The 22,646-nt window shown below is 35.7% G+C and overlaps 1 protein-coding gene across 3 annotated transcripts in view; it reads right to left on the bottom strand.

Moving 5' to 3' along the window:
- Window positions 1-22,646, bottom strand: part of ULK4 (unc-51 like kinase 4) — a 226,361-nt gene that overhangs the window by 122,138 nt on the left and 81,577 nt on the right. For all 3 annotated transcript variants that reach the window (XM_074150384.1, XM_074150383.1, XM_074150382.1), the window contains exons 29-30: window positions 16,639-16,731; window positions 3,337-3,385 (exon numbers count right to left, since the gene is read on the bottom strand). In XM_074150384.1, coding sequence (XP_074006485.1) covers window positions 3,337-3,385; window positions 16,639-16,731 — 142 coding nt within the window. The remainder of the gene's footprint in view (window positions 1-3,336; window positions 3,386-16,638; window positions 16,732-22,646) is intronic.

Below are 22,646 nucleotides of genomic sequence, written 5' to 3'. Positions count from 1 at the left end.
TTACATCAACCTAACTTTTGGATCATTTACATCGTCAGGGAGTTTGGCTCATTATTTTTAATCTCATTACTAAGGGGGAGGTTGACACTTTTAGATTTTACACATTATGATACCAACTTTGCTTCTGTTTTCCAATCACTTACTGTCCTGAGTATTGGCAATACTCATGTATTGTCAATAAGTCTCCCTTTTTCCAGACACACATCACTACATCTTCACTGATCTCATTAGACGTTATAGCAAGAGAAATGCCTGATCATACTGCAGTCATACCTTCATATTGCTTTGCAGAACTACCCACAATCTATGTGACTGCTAGCACTAGGATCTGGCATCAGGGTACTGATGAAATTAATTTGCATTCAGGTGTAACAAGAAACTCCCCTCTGAAGTTTTGCAACAAAGAACTGCATCCAGGTCTTTCACATATTCAGAAAGTACGCTATTAATGGGCATTTCCTAAATGTAACTAAGTGTTGAGTGATAAATGAGTCTTGAGGGTTGCCAGGGGAACAGCAACTGTACTTAAAACCTCCTACTAAGAGATCAGTAACTAAATTCTAGCTCAGGAGAATAAAACTAATAGCTATTCTCTTAGAACAACTTTTTAGGTAGACAATAACAGCCTTTTTCACTGACCCAACTCCTTTTGTTTGGCAACTCTAATGTTTACAGAATCGCAGTCATAAATGATATGAAAGTATACATTTGGTATGATTCAGCTGCGTTCAGAGATCTAACAGATCCAGATACACGATAGAGGGTAAGGAATTGCTAAATCTCAGTGTTATTGCTCAGACCACAACATAGGGTAACATGCAGTATATGAAGCAGTGCAACTCTACATCAATGAGCAGTGAGACGCAGTCACATTAAACCCTGTATCTCGTGAATTGCCCAGTATCTGCAAGCCATCATGTCCTCACTGCTGTGATAGCTAGATCAAAGCTAGTACGTTCAATCCCACTCTGACTGTAGCAGAGTCTAGAAATGAAGACTGCTCCTGGAGACGCTGTCTGATTCTGAGCCCGCTTTATTTCCTTTCAGAGCCTAAAAGAGTCAACGTCCTGTCAGTGGCATTGCTGGAAATGCCATGAACTACATTTAATGATATATAACACATACATTGGGCATTTGGTCTCAGCACAGAAAATTGTGAAATACTAGTGGTATTCTTTGAACTTGATAGTAATAGCTCTACATTAACTTAATGACAGTATAAAACAGTGCATTGACTTTGAAGCAGAATTCAAATTCAATAGTTTAGGATCTGGTAAAATTCTCGGTAAAACACCACAGAGCTCAATGTTACTGAGCTGTGGTGTTTCTTGAAACCAATAAAAGTATAAAACTAGCCAAAGACTAGTTTATGGACAGTAACGGGAAGTAAGATATACAGCTCCCTTTACTCATACGACCATGACAATTATTTCAGAAACCTACAATGAAGGAGTTTGCTAATTTGTTCTAGTCATGAGGAAAAACATGATTAATCCTTCCTTTCTGATTAGTCTTGGCTCTTGAGCCTTCCCAGTTACCTAACATTCCTTTTCTGAACTCATTTTCCTGTCGGGAAAACGGGAATAGTAAGGAGGGTGGCAACCTATTTAGGGTCTTGCATCCCTTGAGCCAAACAAGAGCACAGCTGACAGCCAGTGTACTGTTAAAGCCTGACTGATATATATGGCAATTGGAGCCTCTACAAGTGTCCTTCCAAACAAAGCAGGTTTTCTCCCTAAAAGCTATAGCTTTTGGTTACACAACTCTAGCCATAAGCTCAAAGATAGCTCTACAGGTTTAAGAGAGCTGTGAAACCTTCACAGACCACCAGTCACGCAGACAATTTTGAGCTTAACTGTTTTTTACTCTCCAAAAAAACTATTTCTAGAATTCACGAGGTCAAACTGTGTGTGGGGATGTAAGGAGGGAGCACTTATGACTGACTCCAACTCGCCCTACCTACATAACCTCACATACACATATTAAATTCCATAACTATAGATATGTTATAAAAAGTTTTTCAAGGTCTGGGAATATTTCTAGAGATCTTAACCATATTCAAATACTCATAGTTATATACTAACATATATATGTGTGTATATACTGGCAGTTAAACTTCAAGATTCTGACATTTCAAACATTAATTCAGTATTTCAGGATACTAACATAAAACATTCGACTTTCCTATTTCACTGTGTTCCTCTTTTGTTACTACCTAAAAGCAGTACTCATCCCAGGTCAAAACTATTTATGAACTACTGCAAAATGTTGTTTTAATTGTTAATACTTACACGAGAAGAGATTTGTACACAAAATATCATAAAGCCTGCGTTCTATATGCTACTGGAAAAATCTATCATTACTAAAGAGGTTACTTTAATAAAAAAGGGCTTATCTGGGTGTGCAGTATTAAAGAGATTTAAAATGACAGGCAGTGAAATAAATCACTGCAAAGGAAGAGCAAAGATTAAAAAAAAACCTAAGAAAGGAAAAATCAAAGTTGATTCAGGACCACATTTATGAACACCATCTAACACAAGGAGAACTGAATTTCAAGAGTGACACAAACCCAAGTAGGCGCTGCATAAATTATGCATATTTATTTATAATGTCTATTTAGTATTCATTGGAGCATGCTTACATAACAGGACACTTACCTGACATAACTTCATGAACAAAAAGATTGACAAGATAAAGAAGAGACTGTGGAATTTAGCAATGAGAAGGCTAGTGGACAGCACAGTAATCAGCTTCCAAACTAGCCTACAGGTTTTTTCTTCTTCATTAAGGTATTTGTTTAGCAATACTTCAGAGACAGAAAACCATCAACAGTTTTCATGATCTTCCTAAGTGGCAGATCCTACTCAGGGATGGAAATTCAGCATGTGACTATACAAAATCATATCCTTGATACTTTATATTGAAAACAATTCTAAAAGCAAATATTGGGAATTGGCACTATCATGCCAACAGGATCAAACCCAAGTTTGATATTGTTAAATAAAATGCAAGTTCCTCTGCATTTGTTGCTTGGGTTGGGCAAATATATAGTTCTAATTAAGGATCAAGCTCATTAACTATTTTTCAGGCTTTTGTTCAAAAAAGAAAAAAAAACATTATCTTACAAAAGAAACTTTTTATACAGGTAGATTAGTTGGGGAGAACCGCATACGTGGCTGCGTACACTAGATTCTTTTGTATTGACAGACTGTTCAATGTCATTTTATCAATATATTATCAACATGCCTAACGAAATTTACTAGTTTGACATGATCTGGCAGATACGACACTCATCTATTTGTGTGTGTGTGTATATATATAAAAAATTATTCTTACCAAGATGACTTGGAAAAGAACTGGAAAAAGATGGATTTCTTCCACAAGGCTGTAAAAACATATTTTAAGATTTATTTAAAAAGAGAATAAGTGAATTCTTATTTAACATCCTAAACTCACAACAGGAACAGAGTAGTAGAACAGCTGTTGCCAAAATCCATGACCCAGAACCCCAGCCTTTGACTAGCTCTCAACAAAAATGAGCTCCACTTCAGCTATTAAATAGAAACAGCAATGTTATACTGCTTTGGAAATTAGTTCTAGGTCTGCTTCACTGATGCGATTCAAGGGAGTGGAACAGTAATTAAATTAATATTTTTAAACAGCAGAAATTAATCAAAATTCAGAAATATAATACCATACATATTATGAAACAGTCAGTGTACACCATTAAAAAAATCTGAATTAATGGTCTCAGCACACATAGTGAAATTATAAATATGCTGTTTTTTAAAGCACGCTACATTAACTAACTTCTCGGGTTTAACGTATTCATTTGTCAGCCACTTCTTTTGACAATATCAAGGAGTGGTTACCCAAAAGAATTTAGCTATATCCTCCAGAATGTCAAAATCAGATACAAACCAGCATATATATATTTAGAAGAATGAAGAATATTCTCAAAAAACTGTAATACTTTACATTAATGCAGTCTTTTCTAGCCTTAGAACCCAAAACACTTTTTATATATATTAGTAAAGCACGTGTCTCTCTGAAACACTACAATGACATATGAACTATATGATTACATACTCTTTCCTGCATTACACTAATTTGAAGAATGAGTCTCCCTTTTCATTACACACTGCACTAGATGCCCACCACCAAACACCACAGAGAACACCAGATTTTGTGTTTTGAAGATTTTCCTCTTGTGCCTTTGTAACATTACTGAAGTGCTTCATAAATAATAGGTAAGTTTAGCCTTATTATACAGCTATAAGATAAGATTATATTAGGAAGTCCATTTAATAAATGCAGAACACAGCAAGCACATCTGGAAGTGATGAGGATGCCCGCTATGACTGTATGCCCAGCATGAAGGAGCTGCATTTGCATTCTTATTCAGGGAACTCAGCGTACAACATACTACAAAATTGTCTTGCAAGTAGTATGTCAGTTAAAAACACAAAGTTATATTATATAGTTCTCTATGCATAAACAGGAGTTATATTTGACTAAAATAAGTGTTTAATTTCATGTTTGAAGCTTTACTGTATAATACCCTATACTGGCTTCTGGTACAACAATAATCAGATTGTTTGGTAAACTATTTGTTAAAAAGAATCTAGACATTCCTAAAATTACATTTTTCCATTTAAGAGTTTTTATTCATGTCCAGTAAGAAAAGAGGAGAAGGTACTATTTTTATGGATAGTGTAAGCTAAAGCGCTAGACTGTGAACTGAAGCAACTAAAAGGACTAGTACATTCTCTTCTATGAACTTAATGAGAAAGTTGAAAGGGGACTAGAACAAACATCCAAGGGTCATAAAATCATAAAGTGCTTTATTTAGATTAATGTCACCTACCAGAGCCCTGGTTGTTTAAATTTACTGAAATCATAATATGTAAAGGAAATATAATACGGTAATAAGGAATGAAAGAAATGTTAACAACCATATTTATGAAGAACTGAGAATTACCAAGAAGTCATATATGTGCACTAAGTATAAATAATGATTTCCTATTTTGTACTATTTTCCTATTTCTGTGATCCTTGCATTCACCTAAATGTATTAATGATGACCATATAGAATCTACATGAAGTCGGGGTGGGAGTAGGAACTCAGCACAAGATTTATTACATTGTACAGCACTGGTATGCAATTTACAGACAAGTAAAACTCATCCACTAAATTGGTCAAAACATAACAAAACAATGTAATTGTTTGCACCTATATGAACGTTTAATCTAACTGTCACAGCCTTGTTCAATCAGATGTGTTCAATTTTTCCTGCGTACAGAAATGTGTAAAAGCACAAGTTATACCCAAAAGTAAACATAATACATTCTGAGAGAGAGGAGCTTATATAAGGACAGAAACTTGTTGTTTCTAAGTTGAGAAAACTGAATTTAAGGGCAATTTTTGTTCTTTTTAAGTTGACGGAAAAAATATCTATAGGCAAGGGAAAATCCAACAAGTTCCCTACATAGGTCAGGAGAACCTAAAAGCTATTCTCCCCTGTGCCATCTAACAACCCTTAAATAGACAGTTATGGCACCTTGGACACAGCCAGGTCATAAAAGAGTCCCAGGATTGCTGATAGGAAAGTTATTACATTTGAGATAAATTTTCCAGGGCCAAAATCTACTCGTTTAATTAAAAGTTTAGACCATGCCTGTAAAGCAGAATTTTGCTGATTTTGGTTATAAAAATATTGGATGTAAAAAAGGTTATTTAAACATCACAGAATCCCCAAAAGAGCAACTATTGTAATAGCAATCATAATGACAAAACAAAGCTTTGCCAGCACAAACCTTCTTATGCTTAGGACACGTTGGAATTACTTACCCCAGCAAAAGCTGCTTACTTTGCTACATAAGCACTATTTAAACTGAGAACACACTGGCAGTAAAATACAATCAAATACTAAGAATAGGTAAGCAATCCTAGTCTAGGCAGAACTTATAAAAACCCCTTTGTGGTAAAGAGTAAATTATGAAACAATTGGTTTCAAAACCTTTAAGCAGTTCCAATTGCTACAGAGTTACAAAGTCCGCTCTACTTTCTGCTGAGATAAGCTAAAACGAACCTACAGCCAATAGGGCTATTCTTAAAGATCACCAGCAAACCTTTATGATTCAAACGAGAAACAGCTGCAGCCTTTAAAGAAAATTATACACATAACAGTTAAAGCATAAAGTCACATCAAGCAATGTATTAAGACAAAGCTTAAATCTGATTTATCCAAACTTCTTATGTATCTCTGTGAGAGAGAGTGACATTATCCCATTCTTCATTGCTGACAAAGTTTTACTAAGGAGAAGTCTTAAAGCAGATGGAAAAGGATTTTAGCTATGGGATTTATTTCAAAAAACGTGATGGGACATTCCACTTGTAAGTGCTCAAGATGGGTATTATACCAAGTTAGGAAAAAAAATTAAATAGAGTGAAATCATAAAACTTCTGTGTCACTTGCAAAGCAATTTAATGTCACTATTTTATTCCTCTAATTAAAAGAGCTTAACAATTATATATGATTATTTAGCTTTTTTTTAAAAAACAAACTTTTAAAGTAAATCTCTGCTCGAATACAAAACCATAAATTCTACATGTCTACATTGCTGTTTTCCTCCTTTACAGGTAGGATTTACCTCTAGGTGGGCTATACCTACAGTGACAACTGGTCCCTAAATACAGGAAACGGGGCAAAATTCTTCTGTAAAAATAAAGAGCAGTGAATTTTCCAAAACACTGAGATTTGTGCTCTTAAGTCCCTTCAATTTCAAAAATCAATATATTATGGTATTGTCATAAATCCTTATAAAAAGTCACAGATTGCCACACCTGGATTAAACATTACTAATTAGTCTTTCACTTCTCGTTATACAGAATAAATATGTTTTCTAGAAGGACAGCGATGCAGCAAATAAGACATACCTCACAATAAAACCCAGGAGTTAATATACAAACAGAATTTGATTCTGACCTCTGACAAATGACTTAAGAATCCATGATCTTTACATCATGCTGCAGTGCAGTCTGCTGCTGTTCATGTCTCTATTTTTGGTCTGAATCATTCATTAAAAACCCCAAACCCACAACTGCGCAAATGTTCGCATTATCAAACTGAAAAGCCACAATAAAGGTTAGAGAATAAACACAAAATGGCCAGCACACCCACGACCTCATGCCACTTCAGCAGCATAGAAGGACAGAAAGTTGGTGGAGATGTTCAACTGGAAAGTCCTCCATCTCAATCTCATACAGCAAATAAACTAAGGGATATGAATTTCTAAGTTGGAATAGCCTCTCAGGGCCATTGCTGCCTTGAATAAACTACAGAAGAGCTCATATAAATTTACTCTTTTCAGGTGAATCCCAAATAATAAAGACCCACTACTGAATTGGAAAGTTTCAAAGTCATCTTACTACCACACTTTCACACCATGCCTTTCAGTAGCTGTTCAAAGGCAAAGGCAATGATCTGACCATTGATTTTAAGAAATATTCCACCAAGGCAGAATATACAATGGTATCTGCCATAAAATACATCAGGGAGAAGCTCTATCAGCCTTATCTTTAGGGGTACCAGTTATTTTAAAGTCAACATTATTGCAAAGAGTTCTTCTTCGATTCCAGTTCCTAAGTGATGAGTTTACACCTCAAGTGACCCAGGAGGCAAGGAGGAAGAGAGGACTTTCGGGCTTCTGCAGGCAGAAAACCATGTTGGATATAGAACAACTGGATTTTTATTTAATGCTTTACTTTTTGTAGTAGACAGAAAAGGAAGATAAACACAACAATTAAGATCCGTATGTAAGAGAGATATACATCACCATTATTTGATGACTATATTTTAAAGATCTTTCACAAGCATATAATTAATATTGAACAGGGGAAACCTAACAAGGAAAAGGCTGACTGCCATTCATAAGCGCAAAGGAACAAGATTTGAGAATTAAAATAAATATACAACTCCACTGTAAGAAAAATATCTGAAGTAGGATATTTCTTCTTTCAAGTATCTAGAGTATTTGCTACAACTGTCAAAGTATGTGAAATTCAAGGAAAGTATTTTTCAGTAAGTATAATATGAAGGTTTGCATTAAATGTACTGATCCATAGCAGTTTTGTTTTTGTCATGTATCAGCAGTTGCATTGTTAATAATTTCCAGTAATTATGTGGTGAAATGAAAGGGGCTTATTCAGTCCCAGCATAAGATCAAAAACTGTCTGTTGCACACATTTGTTGGAAGGGTGACAGTGCAATCCCAGTCACTTTGCCAGCAGTCTCAGCAAACTTAGTGAGGGAGAACAGTTTGTATTTTCAATTCCTGTTCAGTTTTGAGCTTCAGAATTCATATTTGTATAGGGATATTTGTCTTTTGATATGTCTAAACCACAACATAATGTTTCACCAATTTCCCATTATTTCCTACAACTTTACCCTTGCACATTCACCAATAGCATAGAATACCTAACCAACAATCCTAAAATAAAATACCCCCTTTTTTTTAATATAAAATCATAATACAACATGATTCCCAGTCAGTGAAGCAGAAATTGCAAGAGGGCATGAAAACTGTATTAAATTTTTTAAAACTTTGGAAGTGAAGCATATCTGTTATCAGCCCCAAATATTACAGACGTACAACATGGTATAAAGTAAGAAAACTCAATGACCAAAAGCTTGAGGGGCACTAAGAGTCATAAATAAAAATGTTTGAAGCTCTCTGACAAAGTTGCACCCTCTGCAACTGTGCTCTCCACAATCGCTGGCAACATAAAACTTCTGCTTTACTGGAATTATAACTATTTCCTGCTTTTTAGGGTATATAAACTTTGTTTCACTTTTAAAAAGAAATTACATGTAGTTTGACTCCTTAAAAACGTCTGATTTAAAAAAACTGTATTTCTTTCCCTTGAGCACCAAGTCCTGAGGGATATTTTGCTTGAAAAATTTATATTAATATTTCCATTATGTGTTATCTTCATGGTCTCTTGACACCTATGAGTCGATGCTTCCTCCTAGCTTTGAAAAAGAATTGATTTATTCTAAAACATTAAAAATACATATTCAAGCCTTTTTCAATACTCTCCTATTTTTGTCCTTGCTGAGATTATAAAATATCTTCATTCACTCCTATATCAAAGATTTGAGATTTAAGCCTGCAATGTTCCAATTCACATTGTTGATGACATTCTAGAAAGGACAAATTACTTCTCTAAATGGAGTATCTGTAAAATGCTAGCATCCATAATGAAAAGTAACATGCCAGGCTATTTCTAGTTGACCGGTACCATCAGAATAAAATAAAAAATAATAAAAAAAAAAAAGCAACGTTTCTCCTAAGTTTAGATATTTACTTTTTTTTTATAAATATATATAAAGAGCCAAGCTTTCTGTATATAATAAATTCAGTTGGTTCCATTGTGGGCCACAAAAATAGTCCAATATTGCCAGTGATAATACCTACACACCACAGCTTATTCCAGGTTTTTCAGTGCCATATTTCAATATGGATATATGGTCAATAATTTTTCCTATTCCACTTATCTCTAAGAAACTGAAATAGGAAAACTATGCATTGATTTACATATTATAGGAGCTTGCAGAAAATGACAGAAACTGATTTAAAAAGGCATAAACTGACACTAACTCTAGCTTTAATTCAGTTTTCCATGATCATTTTACAGATTTTTTTTTCCTTTCACTGTGCATAACAATCAAAACTGTACTCTGAGCTCTACATGACAGTTAATAGAAATTGGAATTTACTAGAGAAAAAAAAGCTCCACTTAGGGACAATTTTAAAAATGTAAGGTGAATCTAAACCACAATTTGCAAATACACTCAAAATTATTCTATTCAAGCTGTCTTAATACATTTTAACATTAGTTTTATTTCACTCTGAAAGAAAACATTTTCAGGAAAACTGGACCATACCAATGTGTCCAGGGGTAGCCTTGGCTGCAGTGACCATGAGATGGTGGAGTTCAGGATCCTGCATTGAAGAAGCAGGGCAAAAAGTAGAATTACAGCTCTGGACTTCAGGAGAGCTGACTTTACCCTCTTCAAAGACATACTTGGAGGAATCCCATGGGCTAGGGCTCTAGAAGGTAGGGGGGTCCAAGAGAGCTGCTTAATATTCAAGCACCACTTACTCCAAGCTCAAGATCAGTGCATCCCTGTGAGTAAGAAATCAAGGAAAGGAGGCAGGAGACCTGCACGGATGAGCAAAGAGCTTCTGGAAAAACTCGAATGAAAGAAGGAAGTTTACAGAATGTAGAAAGAGGGAATCTTGGGAAGAGTTTAAGAACATTGTCAGAGTACACATGGAAGAAATGAGGAAGGCTAAGGCCCACTTGGAATTCAATCTGGCAAGGGATGTCAAGGACAGTAAGAAGGGCTTCTTCAAGTACATCAACAGCAAAAGGAAGACTAGGGAAAATACGGGCTCGCTGCAGAATGAGGTGGGTGCCCTCATGATGGAGGATGCAGAGAAGCTGGAGTTACTGAATGCCTTCTTTGCTTCAGTCTTTACTGCTAAGGCTGGCCCTCAGCAGTCCCAGACCCTGGAGGTAAGTGAGAGAGTCTGGAGAAAGGAAAACTTTCCCTTGGTTGAGGAGGATTGAGTTAGAGATCATTTAGGCAAACTCAACACCCACAGATCCAAGGGTGCTGATGGGATGCACCCTTGAGTGCTGAGGGAGCTGGCAGATGTTATTGCTGGGCCACTCCCCATCATCTTTGAAAGGTCATGGAGAACAGGCGAGGTGCCTGAGGACTGGAAGAAAGCCAGTGTTACTCCAGTCTTCAAAAAGGGCAAGAAAGAAGACACTGAAGTATATCTCAGGTTATTTTGTCTAAACTAAAACAATCTCAATAAAATTTTGTTAAGAGTTTTTGTTATCAGAATGCAAAGCAATGAGGACTTAACAGTGATGTAATAATCAGAAAGAGTTCTGTGGAAAACAAATGCAAACCTTACTTTAAAAATACACATCTCACAATTAGGCTCTTGGGATGCCTATAAAAATAACCATATTTCTTCATAAACTTCCAATGTCAGATGAATTAAAACACAATGAATTTCAAATATGGTCAAGCAACCATGATAACTTCTGATAAACCTACTCATCTCTTGAAATATCAGAAATAATACAATTGAAAGCCTTTTAATTAGAATTATAATATCTTACACTGAAAACTGATTTTAAGAAGTATTATACCTCAAGAAATATTTCACCTTAAAGATTAAGTTCACTGATTATCACAAATGGAATTGATGAAAATCTAGTAAATCTTACTTCCTTTAAGGGTTTTTTTAAGCATCTGTGAGTCAAGCCTTACTGAGATTTCAGCCCTAAGTAGATGCAATTCCTTAAAGGTAAAACCATCATTTGTTAAATGATTTTAATTGATTTGATATATGAAAAAGCCTCAGACAATTCTGCAAAAAACTTTTAGTCATGCGCTCTTACAGATCACCTTTCAAAAAAACCATATGGGTTCAGAAGCTTTCATTAACATTATCTGACTAACAAAGTATTGGAAGTCTGAGGTGTAACATTAATGCTTTGCTGTCTTGGGAACGTTCCAATGTTACTGGTAGAGTGTTGGTTTTGTTGGTGAATGAAGTACTTTCTCACACTCATTCTTTCTTTTAACAGATCATGTTTATAATTTCTTAGGGATAAGAATAATAACCAAAGATCTTGGTTGATATAAAAGACTAATTGCAGTGCTTATTTGTGCAAACAGTTCTGTATGAATGCTCCCGGGCATGAGAGTGCTTTGCTATAGAAGGCCAGAAGCAAGAAAAAGTTGCTTGATGTACTATTGTGTTTTTCATATCATAGAATACCTCAAGTTGGAAGGGACCCATAAGGATCACCCAGTCCAACTCCCTGCTCCTCGCAAGACAACCTAAAACTGAATCATATAACTAAGAGCGCTGAGAAAACATTCGGGAATAGTAGCATTTCTGAGTTTGATCTGCATGAGGACTTAGGTGTCCTCATGGCCCTACAATTTCCAGTTACAAAAAGTTAAAGTATCTATTTTTGTATATGTGGATAATGTTGGCTTAAAATCATATTTGCAATGTTCAGAACACTGAGCAGGGATCTTGCTAATCTAGCCAATATGAAGGCTTAAAATGCTATCTTCCAGGTTCAGTGATCAATACCCATTTAGGATTCAGTCTCCTGCATTACTCGCTTCTCTTCTTTTCTTTTTAAAAAGGGTAGTTTTGGGGTTTTGTTGTGCTTTGTTTTAATGATTACCAAACATCATCCTTAAAAGCATAACAAAGACCCAGGTTCCAAACCTCTTCTTCAACCCCAGCCTTCTCTCTTCAGGGAAGTGTAGCTAGTAAGTAGGCTACGTTCACTCTACAGAGGGTTATGCTCCAACCTCTCTTTGTGAAGCTGTCCAATTGACGAGACAAAGAATTAGAGGTTTATTAGACCACAGAAGGACAGAATGACTTTGTCACCTATTTTTTTAGTTCACCCGCTGGCAAAGTGAGATCAAAGTGTGTACTCTCTGCTTTCACAGGAGAGATTTAAAAGACAGAAAACGTGATGTTACTGGATACTAAATTTTGAGAGAAGTTGGATGAGGGGATGAAAATCCAGGTATTACAGATATTCTAAGGTGAAAACAATCACTAGAAGCTATTCTGAAGAACAGAACTGGTGGGCACGCACAGAGCAAGAACCAAGATATTTGTTTTAAACGGATGAAATGTCAAATTCATGAGAGATCTTTGAAGATGTCAGTCAGCAAGTGGACAAAGGAGAACTGGTTGATGCAGTATTCTTGAGCTTTCAAAATTTATTTTATAAGGACCACTACAAAAGCCTCTTAAAAAACAGGTAAGACTGTTTAGATTGCAAAAGGTGCAACTAAAAGAGACAATATTCCAGAAATTTGTGAATTAGTGTGTGCTTCTTTTCCACTGTAAAAACTTGATGGCGTCAAATTAAGTGGCAACTGCCAGAATAAAGAAAGAAATCCAAAGAAAACCCCTAAAAATGATAATTCTTCATATGAAGGTGATTATGCTGTGGAATAACTATTAATGCTGAAAGTTATTTGTCAAATATCTTTTTGAAACCATATAAACGAAATGAAAATTACTCATCAATAGATACTATCTACAGAACACCACATCTTCTATAGCTTCTGAAAACACAACTCACAGGGGGCTGAGAAAGCCTGCAGAAAGTATTGCAACTCGCTTGCCTTCTTGCTGTAGTGTTCTCTGGGCACCTACAGTTGAACACAAGACAACGGATCGAATGGTGGTTTAGATTTGCTTCATGCTGAACAGAGGGGATTTGTGGTAGAACCGAATAAACTTGAGTCTGTAACTCCAACTGTAGTACCCTAACTGGCTGACCCTTCCTCATTACCTGCTTATTTTTTATTTGCTACTTATATTCACAATGGTAAAAGTTCACTATTGAAAGTAAAAATAACCAAGAATTAATGGTATTTTCTCCTTCTGCTTAATGCTTTACATTAAAAGAGTAAATTTGTGAACCCTACAATATGACATTTTTCAATAACTGACTTAACAGTAACATCAAATAGTAGCCTCTCATTTTTAAAACTTGGACATTCAGCAATTGATCAGTAACACGAAAGAGGAAACAAAATTACAGGTATAAGGTTAATAGCTAACTTCTTTACTAAAGGGGAACTTGTATAAAACATAACACTTAGGAGCTGTGTTTTACATTAAAAATGGTGATTAGTATTATAGTCAGTACATGAGTAGACTATGAGAACTCACTTGCAACAGTGAACTCTGACCACCGCCTTTGATATGAATTACAACGATGTGCGACTTGACAACAGTGTTATTAGCTGACACACAACATTTCAAGAGCCTGTCTCTAGGTAAGTCTTCCTGCCTGGCGTTATTCAATAAAGCAGCATATATGCAAATATATACAAAATAATAGGAATAGCAAAGATCATACAAATTCTTTGCTGTTTTATATTAGCATTATCTCTCTAACAAGAAAATGAGCGATTTTACAACTCACTTTTCATAGACATGAAACTAGTGTGATCAGAATCAGGTTCAAAATCTACATAAATATTGCCCAAAGTTCTGATAAGACTGTACCATCCCCTAACAATCTCAATCCATCTGCATTCTGATTTTCTCACTAGTGTTGTACATCGCTAACTCCACTGTTCAGTTCAATTGGACTAGGCTCTATGGGCTTACCCGCTATCAGAACCACTCCATATTATTTTATTCACATTCATTACAGAAAATAAAAAACGCACAAAAACAGAGAAGTAATTCAGAAGCAAATAGGTCTACTTTTTAAAGTGAGCACTTCAACCTTAAACTAGAAAATTAAAATGACTAATGAGAAGAACAAAGTGTATTTAAAGCAATTAATATAAGCCCACATTAATCAGTTCACCAGGAAATCAAAGCACTGAAGTGCTAGCCCTCTAGTATAATGGCAAAGAAACTACAGCAGGTTCAAAGATAATCTATGCATAACGCTAACAAGTGCTTGTGAACTGAATCACAATTCTACCAACACAAACTATTAAAAGCACCACACTGAACTCAAAAGAGTTTGGGTTTTTTTTTTTACTGTTTGTTTTTTGAAATCGAGAGTATGGATACTAGACCAACCATTTCAGAACATACTAAAATGTAAGCAAATGCTAATGTAGAACATTGTGATGATGATAAGAGGATCAATCTGTTACTAACACCAACTCTACAATGTGCCTTAATGGTCTTTTGATAGATAACGCATGGGTGTGAACAGTAGAATAAATGAAGTTTGAAAACTGGACCATTCTTGGATGATTCCAAAGATGTTATGATAGAGAGTTACTTTAATTAGTCAAGACAATCTGCTGCAGTGTACAAGGCCTATCCATTTATCATCTTCACAGGTACTAGATCTGTGGCATTTAGAAGAGGTAGATTTTTTTGTTGCTCTTCAGCAACAAAAAGGTGTCTTTTTTGACACCTTTTCCCCTTTGTGTCCAATTGTATTTGTGTCCAATGTTACTTATTTACTTCCCATCACATACCTTCCACGTGCCTAAGGAAAGGGGCAAAAGACAGCATATGCCTTGAGTCATTCTGAGCTCCATGTGTACTGATTAATTAGCCATCAAACCAAAACAGAATCAATTGTGATCTAGTGTTCACTATAGCATGTATCTGGATCCTGCTTTGTTCACAAGCAGTTTCTGCAAATATGAATATATTGTTCACCTCTGTCACATTTTTGATGCATCGGCTACTTCCAGTTAGGGTTATTGGGAAGTCAAAGAATCAGGAAGAAAACAGACCAAGAGAACTGCACAAACTCTGCTCCTTCAGAAATCTGGCCAAAGAAATTATTCGATGAAAGTAAAAGAAGAGGGCCAGTAAGACATGAGAAAAAACAATTACAGACGTGTTAGTATCTGGAATCTAGTATCCCATTCTTAAATAACAGTACCAGATACACTGCTATTTAAAATTATTAATAGTTCATTGGATATCCACAGCTGTTGTTTAATAATACTAAGAAAAAGAATTGCTATCTGCTATAAGACGATCATGAGGATGAGTGCGCATTCATAATCTACCTACACTGAGCATAAGGCCAAATACAATCTATTCCTCAAATAAAGAGAATTAATAAGGCAGAGGAAAAGTGCAGCTATAATATCCAGCATTCTAGTCACAGAAATACTCTTCATAACTCATAAAGTAGGAGAATATCTGTAGATTAATTTTAAAAGTAGAAAGTTGTACTATTTGTGTAATACATAAAATCCTGCAGTAGCATAAACAGCTTCTATACTGTAAAAATTAAGTACATTTACTGTATTTAAACCACCTAAAATCTCAAGCCACTCTATTTCTAGTTGATTTTTAATCTTTTATGAAGCTACTATGAACAGTCCTTTAATATACTAAGTAGACTAAAAGAGGATGTTTTCATCTTTTGTAATGAAAACAGTGGGAAAACAAATTTCCTTCCTTAGGTTTTTTTTATCTTGTGCTCATTTCAATCAATCAAAGCAAGACAGTATGGCATGCGGTGACTTCCTAGCCATAACACCATCAGACAGCAGGAACAGACAACAGTCAGTGCAAGAACAACCTGCTTTTCTGGCAGAACTGGGAAGAGAAATAGCTGCATGTGTGTACGCATATACGAAAGAGATCCTTCCTTATCTCTCTGAACAGCTTTAAAGTGAATTGACTGGTCTCAACCTTTTACAAACATGTCACCTGTGTCCTAGTACACATATGCTTACCTGGAAAGCAGTTTTGATAATTTTTTAGTATTATTTTTCTTTAAGTTTTTTATGATAATGTTAATGTTAAAATTCTTACGATTTTGTCTTTGTGTTTCATTGGCTAAATCCATATTAAACTAACCAGGATCATATAAAATTGGCACAAAAGACAGAAGATTGTGTTCTATAACAAATACTCTCCAAGGATTTTCTAAGTCTCTTAAGTGCTAGTCAAAATAGTCTGATAGTGAGATCTAAGTTATTCTTAATGCCTTAGGGGAAAAAAAAATAAAAATTGAAATGGAAAGAACCCAGAACAACAGAGAATGTGTAGTTGTATCACCTCACAGAAGCAGGGCTGTGTTCAGTCAGGGCCACCAACAGTTTCAGAGCATACATTGGTAATGGGTCTGGAGCCATCAGAATGTTCTCATACCTGAAAGGGAAAGGAGAAAAGGGGTAGCAACAGCAGAAAAAAAAAAAAAAAAGTCAAGAGAGATGTGTTAAAAAGTAGATATTAAAAATACATTGTTTCCCATTTCCAAACTTTATAACAACCACAATGGAAATACAACGCTGTGTGGAAACATCCAAAGCAATGAACAAGACTTAATTAGAAACAGTATTTTAAAATCGGCATCAGATTAAAGGCAGCATTAATAATCTTGAGATATTAATCTCAAGATATTAATCTCTCTCAAGATATTAATCAAGATATTAATCTTGAGAGAGAGATATACAATTATAAAATAGGTTATTATACATATTTATAAAACATATACATGTGGTTTTATGTTAAAATACAATATTTTGTATTTTAATACAAAAGGCATGTTGTCTAGATGAATGATTTATTTATTGATCCATATCAATATTTTTATACATTAAAAAATATAATCTTCTAGAGACAAGTAGAAACCAAGACTCAAAATATTGGGCAGAAGATTTATTGAACACTCAGGAAGATCATCAATCAAATTATATATGATTAAGCTGTATATTTTATTTACATAGTGATTTTTCTCAAAAGGAAATATTTTACTTACAGAACACTTGCATTGAGCTTTATGTTTTATTTCAAATTTCAAAAAATATTGCTTTAACTACAGCATACTTCCATTCTACAAGTAATATGGAACAGAACAATAAAAATATACTTCCAAACAATGTTGATTGAGAGCTATGGCAGTGAGGATAAAACTACAAGAAAAACATCTACCAAACAAATGCCATGGAAATCTTGGTAAGGGAAAACAGGCTGCTAAAAGCCAAAACTGACTTGCTGTTGCTGCTAACATTCCAGTAATGCCCACCCAACAAATAGGGCTTTTTTTTTTTTTTTTTTTTTTTTAATCAAGTAGTATCTGAAGGGCAATAGGCATACAGCAATGGAAGAGAAAAGGATGTAAGCATAAAAAAAACAGACTCAGCCATGTCAAAACACTTTCTTTGATTACAAATAGTGCTATTCTAAACGTGTAAGTAATAGAATTGTAAGCATCAATCTCTTCATTTGTAAAATAAAAACCATGAAGAATTAATCAAGTACAAATGAAAGGATGATTTGTAGGAAAATGTGGTAGGTTATCATGTTTTGGAACAACAAAGCACACCAAGAACTTTACTTCACATCTTGAGATCCGTAGTGCTGCCTGAACTGAGGATCTGGATCACTTCCCACCACCTGTGCGTTGGCATGTACCCTACTGTGTGCTAGCTCTTCACTAGAATAAAGATCTCCTCTCGCTATGCACCACACCTTAGCGTGCTGATTTACACATGAAGGAAATCTAGAAGGAGATGTGGTGCTTTCCAGCCAAGTTTCCAATGCGGACAACTCCAAGACGAGAAGGGTGAAGCATACCAGCTGTGCATTCCTGACATAGCCTGCAAGAGCTTTTTCACAGGGTCTAACGTTCCCATACAAGCACACAGCCTATGGGCAATGAGTCATAGCTACTACTTTTTAGCTTCAATGTGCTGCTGCGGAGTTACAAACCACATTGGAAAATCCGCACAATTAACCAATTAGAAGTCAGTGTTGGCTGTCAGTGGTTTAAATCTCTCCTTTATAAATAACAGATTCCAGTTCCTGACAGAAAACTACTTCTTATTGGTGATTAAAAAGTCTTTTTCTTCATAACATAAGAAAGTACTATAATGCATTAATAGACACTAATCCTGAAAGCCCTACGGTGAGCAGTACGTATTCCTACCAAACTACTTGCATTTTTCTGCAGAATCCACAACTAAATCTTTTGAAGCAAGCAAAAATGCTATCAGGTGACTTAGGTGCCAAAAGTCGTCTGCTCACTGCATAAAACATGGATTTATATCTGCAAAATGGCAATTCATAATAGTAATAATGAATGAATCAGCCATGCTAGCTTAAAAATCTGACACTTGGCAATATACTTGTTTTATTATAAATACATCAATACCTTCCCTAAATGGGGTCCGCTTTAAACAATTTTAAGCCTTCTATGTATTACATTTGAGAGAGACTATTACTATTGTGCACACTTAGCATCCTAATTCCTCCAGGTTCAATAAAAACAGTCTCACTTTATTTCCTTTTACTTGAAACTCCATTCCCCCCTCCCAGCAAGATAACATTACTAAAGGATATTTCTAAGGGAAGGTGCAGTGATCCACCAAACCAAATGCCACGCGCAAAACCACAGATTACTGAAGTCAATGTCTTAGCAATTATATGAACACATTGCTGGAATGAAAGCCATTAGGAGCTATGAATATATGAATCTTCTCTGAAGGGAAAATATTCCATGCTTGAGATGCTTTGTCAAATAAATGAGTTCATCCAGTGATCTCCCTGCCACTTCAAAACACAAACCAACTTAGTAAGAACAGTTTTAGAGAGCATTTATAATGGTTCTGTAAACTAAGCACTACACTGCAAGGAGTTACTTTGTCAATCTTTTCTATAAGCAACAGTGACAAGAGGACCTAAAGACTGGGGGATATGGATTTTCTTAAGCTCTTAAAAAAGACTGAATGTTTTATCTCCAAATTATCTCAACTATCCTGGACTTTGTACTTGCAGAACTCACTTGGCAGTCTGCTAAGAACAAGCTACATAATCTTTCAAATGAAATAAAACTTTATTTACACATTCCTCTCCTTTTGCTGATTCTGGCTCAAATTTCAAATTATACATAATTAGGAATATTAAGAATTAAATGCAAAAGAGCTGAAGTTTCAATTTCTGACAAAAAAATCTGGATATATAACAGAAAGCATTTGCCTTGTATTCATTTTCTATAGCTGAAAGTTTCATTTTGGTTATGAAACACTCAGGAAAATAACCTTTCAGTGAACTAAAATTTAATGACACTATTTCATTCAATTAGACCAAAATCCTATGAGGAAGTTAACTTTCTCATCTACAAATGCACAAATATTTAATGGCATTAAATGGATGATGCAGAAGATGAGAAAAAAGTGGTAACCACTGCATTCCTGCATTTATCTCAAAATGAAGATCATTTAAATTCCATGCATAATAACCAAAATTATATTCTCCATGCCAGTTTTACATTTAAACAAATTAACTTATGGAAGATATTTATAGGAATTAAATATATACATAAATGAGTATCATTACACCTTCGTTAAAAAGAACAGCACATGTTAAACCCAGATGTCCTTCCCTTCCATACTCAACAGCTCTCAGCTCTTACAAAGAGGAATCAAAGGGGCTTGAAACTACTTCCCCACACAGATTGCCCATGAACAAACAGCCATTGCTCACCTCCTCTCCTCTTTCGACTCTCCACCAGCCAAGTCACACTCTGTCCTATCCTGTGTCCAGCAACAGGACTAAACATCACCAGCAAACACCTCTTCAGCCTCCAAATACAAGCCAGTTGTCTCTTCACTTCCTATCTCAGAGTTTTCAGTTAACTCTTACTTCTTGGGATAGAGCTTTACATTATCTTTACAAGTAGATTACACTGAATCTTAGACCTCCCCTCAATTCAGATTTAGGCCAGACCCCTTTGCATTCGATACAGCTTCTTTTGAGAACTGTAGAGACCGGTATAAGGATTCATTCCTGCTTACCTCCCATCAACATTTTCTTATCCATAACCTAGAACGTTGCTAAACAAAACTTACCTTTCGTGTCTTTTTTGACATCCAAAGCAGCTGCTTTGAGCTTTTCTTAGTTTCTTTTTGAGTCTTCTCCAAATTAAGTTTTGAGGCTTCCAAGTCAAAACTGAGTTTGAGTTTTTTCTGCAAAAAAGCCTCAAAACCTCTTCTGCTTTTTGTTCCCTCTGTGCCTTGTTGCATTGATTACCTGTTCCCCACAGGTGAACATATTTACCAGAGATTGGCTCAACTCACAGGTTCAAGTAATGTATTTAATAAGCAGACACTAGTTAAGTCTTTCTGAATCACTAGAAGATTTGCATACGATTTTACTATGCTGCTAAGCTAGAGTAAAATTTATTTAAATCAAGTTCCAATATATTCCAAATATCATAAACTTCAGTATTTATTTTCTTGAGATAATCTCCAACAGTGTTTCAAATGCAAGTATCATCATCTCTACTGGTGAGATAAAGGAACTGATTCAGAAAATACCTAAAGCCTGGAACCAAGATTCTGAGCTACAAGACCCTCTTTCATACATCTACAACACAATGCATGCAAAGATAGCACAGGTGAAGTCCCCAAACTAGTACCATATTCAAACTCCAACCAAAAACCCCCTGCCACTCGATTGAGCTAATTAGCCGGAGACAGGGCAATACTGGCTGTTTTGCTTCTAGTTTGTAACTAACACAACACCCATCCCCCACGCCCTCCAGCTCAATGAGAAACATTTTATTACACAGGCATGTCTAGGAAGGGCAAGTTTCAGAGCAAGTACAGAACTTGGTCTTGCTTCACTCCAGGTCTCTTCCTCTATCTGAAGAAAATTATCTGAAAGCTTTTAATAATGCATATAATCTATTTTTAAAATAATGTTTCCAGTTTCCATTTTAATTCATAATGATAAATTCTATATTTCCCAGAGAAAAAAAAATAATGTGAAGAAAGGTATGAAAATAAGCTTTTCTACAGAGCTCTAAGATTTCCTCCCCGTTCTCTCTCACAGAGAAAAGATTAACACATATTGCATGGACAGAACTTTTATCTTCAAACTGTAGGAACATTAGTCAATTAGCAAGAGACGGTCCCCTTTTTGGGGAAGGCACTCTGTTCCTGTTTCTAATCCAGCATCCATTCCTCCACCCTTCTGCCACTTACTCAATGCAGGGCTGGGGAACAATTTTCTGACTTAGGGTACTTAAGTATTTAAAATTAACAACTTTTGAGGACCACACATTAAAATACACCGTAAAATACATATGAAAGATAAATGATGACTCATCTTTACTGTTGTTATGGTTTGAGAAAACCCATAACAATTTATTATTGTTTAGACAATTATTCTATCACCCAATGACACCCCCCCCCCAGCCAGAAAGGGGAATCGGGGAACACAAAGAAACACGAGGGTTGAAATATCAATAGGTTTAATAGAATAAGACTAAATAATTAACAATAATACTAAAGAACCAGTATTAATCCTGATACTGAAATAAAATATATAAGAATTATACTCAGCCCATTCTGTCAGCAGGAAGCTGTGCAGCAGGGACAGCAAATGTCGGACACTGCGAGTGCAAAGGCTTTGGGAGGAAGGGAAGGCCTCAGGCGCTGGCACCGGGGCAAGGAGTTGTCTGGGGCGTCACCATCAAGGGAGAGAGCACTATGTAGCAAACTTTTCTAATTTATATTGAAAGTGACATTCATGGTATGAAATAATCCTGTTGGCCAGCCTGGGTCAAATGCCCAGGCCTTGCTCCTCCTCATCCCTGCACCTGGCAAGGCTTGAAAACAATAAGACCTTGAATTCCACAGAGCCTGGATAGCTTTGAAGTAAATATTTTCACAAATTCAGACACTAGAGTCTTCTAAAAGTGCAGTTCTCCTCAGCATTAGAAGAAATATTAGTCCTATGTTGCTCAACCCAGGATGATTGTACTCATCTTGTGCTCGTGCTGTCCTTCCCTCTACTCACAGACGTTACCAGCTCACAGTACGCATGTGCGTAACAGAGAGCTCTCTATATGCTCACCTGCAAGTCATTTTGAAATGACAGGCCTTACTTGACCATAAACCATAAAAATGAATTTGCAGGCCACATCTGGCCCACAGGCTGTAGTTTCATCTACTCTGCTGTAGGGTTTTTCTGCTGCTTGGGGTGGATCATGGGGGCCTAATCCATCCTGTCACATTCCTTTTTAAAAAGTTATATGCCATTCTGTATGATTTCAGAAC

Source organism: Numenius arquata, chromosome 7 (assembly GCF_964106895.1).
Source record: "Numenius arquata chromosome 7, bNumArq3.hap1.1, whole genome shotgun sequence".
Taxonomy (NCBI): Eukaryota; Metazoa; Chordata; class Aves; order Charadriiformes; family Scolopacidae; genus Numenius; species Numenius arquata.
This window is presented reverse-complemented; position numbering and strand designations above follow the sequence as displayed.